Here is a 318-nt window from a genome sequence, read left to right on the forward strand (position 1 = left end):
GTGACATGTAAGTACCATCCTTAGTGCCTTGGCTGCTGACTTAGTAGCACAGCCCTACGTTAGGTTTATTTCCCAAAACCTTTATGTCATGTACCTGTGTAGCCAGACGGCTGAGCTCAACAGAAATATCAGACCCCGAATTCCCCAGACCGATCACGAGGACCCTCTTCCCCTTGAAGGCTTCTGGATTCTTATAATCCCAGCTATGGAGGTAGTTGCCTCGAAACCGATCCAGGCCTAAGTGGAACATGGTGAGTGGTTTGAACTGATTTTCAGAAATTATGAAGATGTTTTCTTTGTGTCTTTTTAAACCTATTA

General features: G+C 44.7%; 1 protein-coding gene across 1 annotated transcript in view; it reads right to left on the reverse strand.

Moving 5' to 3' along the window:
• The window catches only part of LOC105532633 (putative dimethylaniline monooxygenase [N-oxide-forming] 6), an 11,849-nt gene extending 11,599 nt beyond the window's left edge, over positions 1-250 (reverse strand). The window contains exon 1 of the mRNA XM_011970817.1: positions 95-250. Coding sequence (XP_011826207.1) covers positions 95-250 — 156 coding nt within the window. The remainder of the gene's footprint in view (positions 1-94) is intronic.
• Between the last annotated feature and the right edge of the window lie 68 nt (positions 251-318).

This window comes from Mandrillus leucophaeus, unplaced genomic scaffold (genome assembly GCF_000951045.1).
Source record: "Mandrillus leucophaeus isolate KB7577 unplaced genomic scaffold, Mleu.le_1.0 Scaffold975, whole genome shotgun sequence".
Classification (NCBI taxonomy): Eukaryota; Metazoa; Chordata; class Mammalia; order Primates; family Cercopithecidae; genus Mandrillus; species Mandrillus leucophaeus.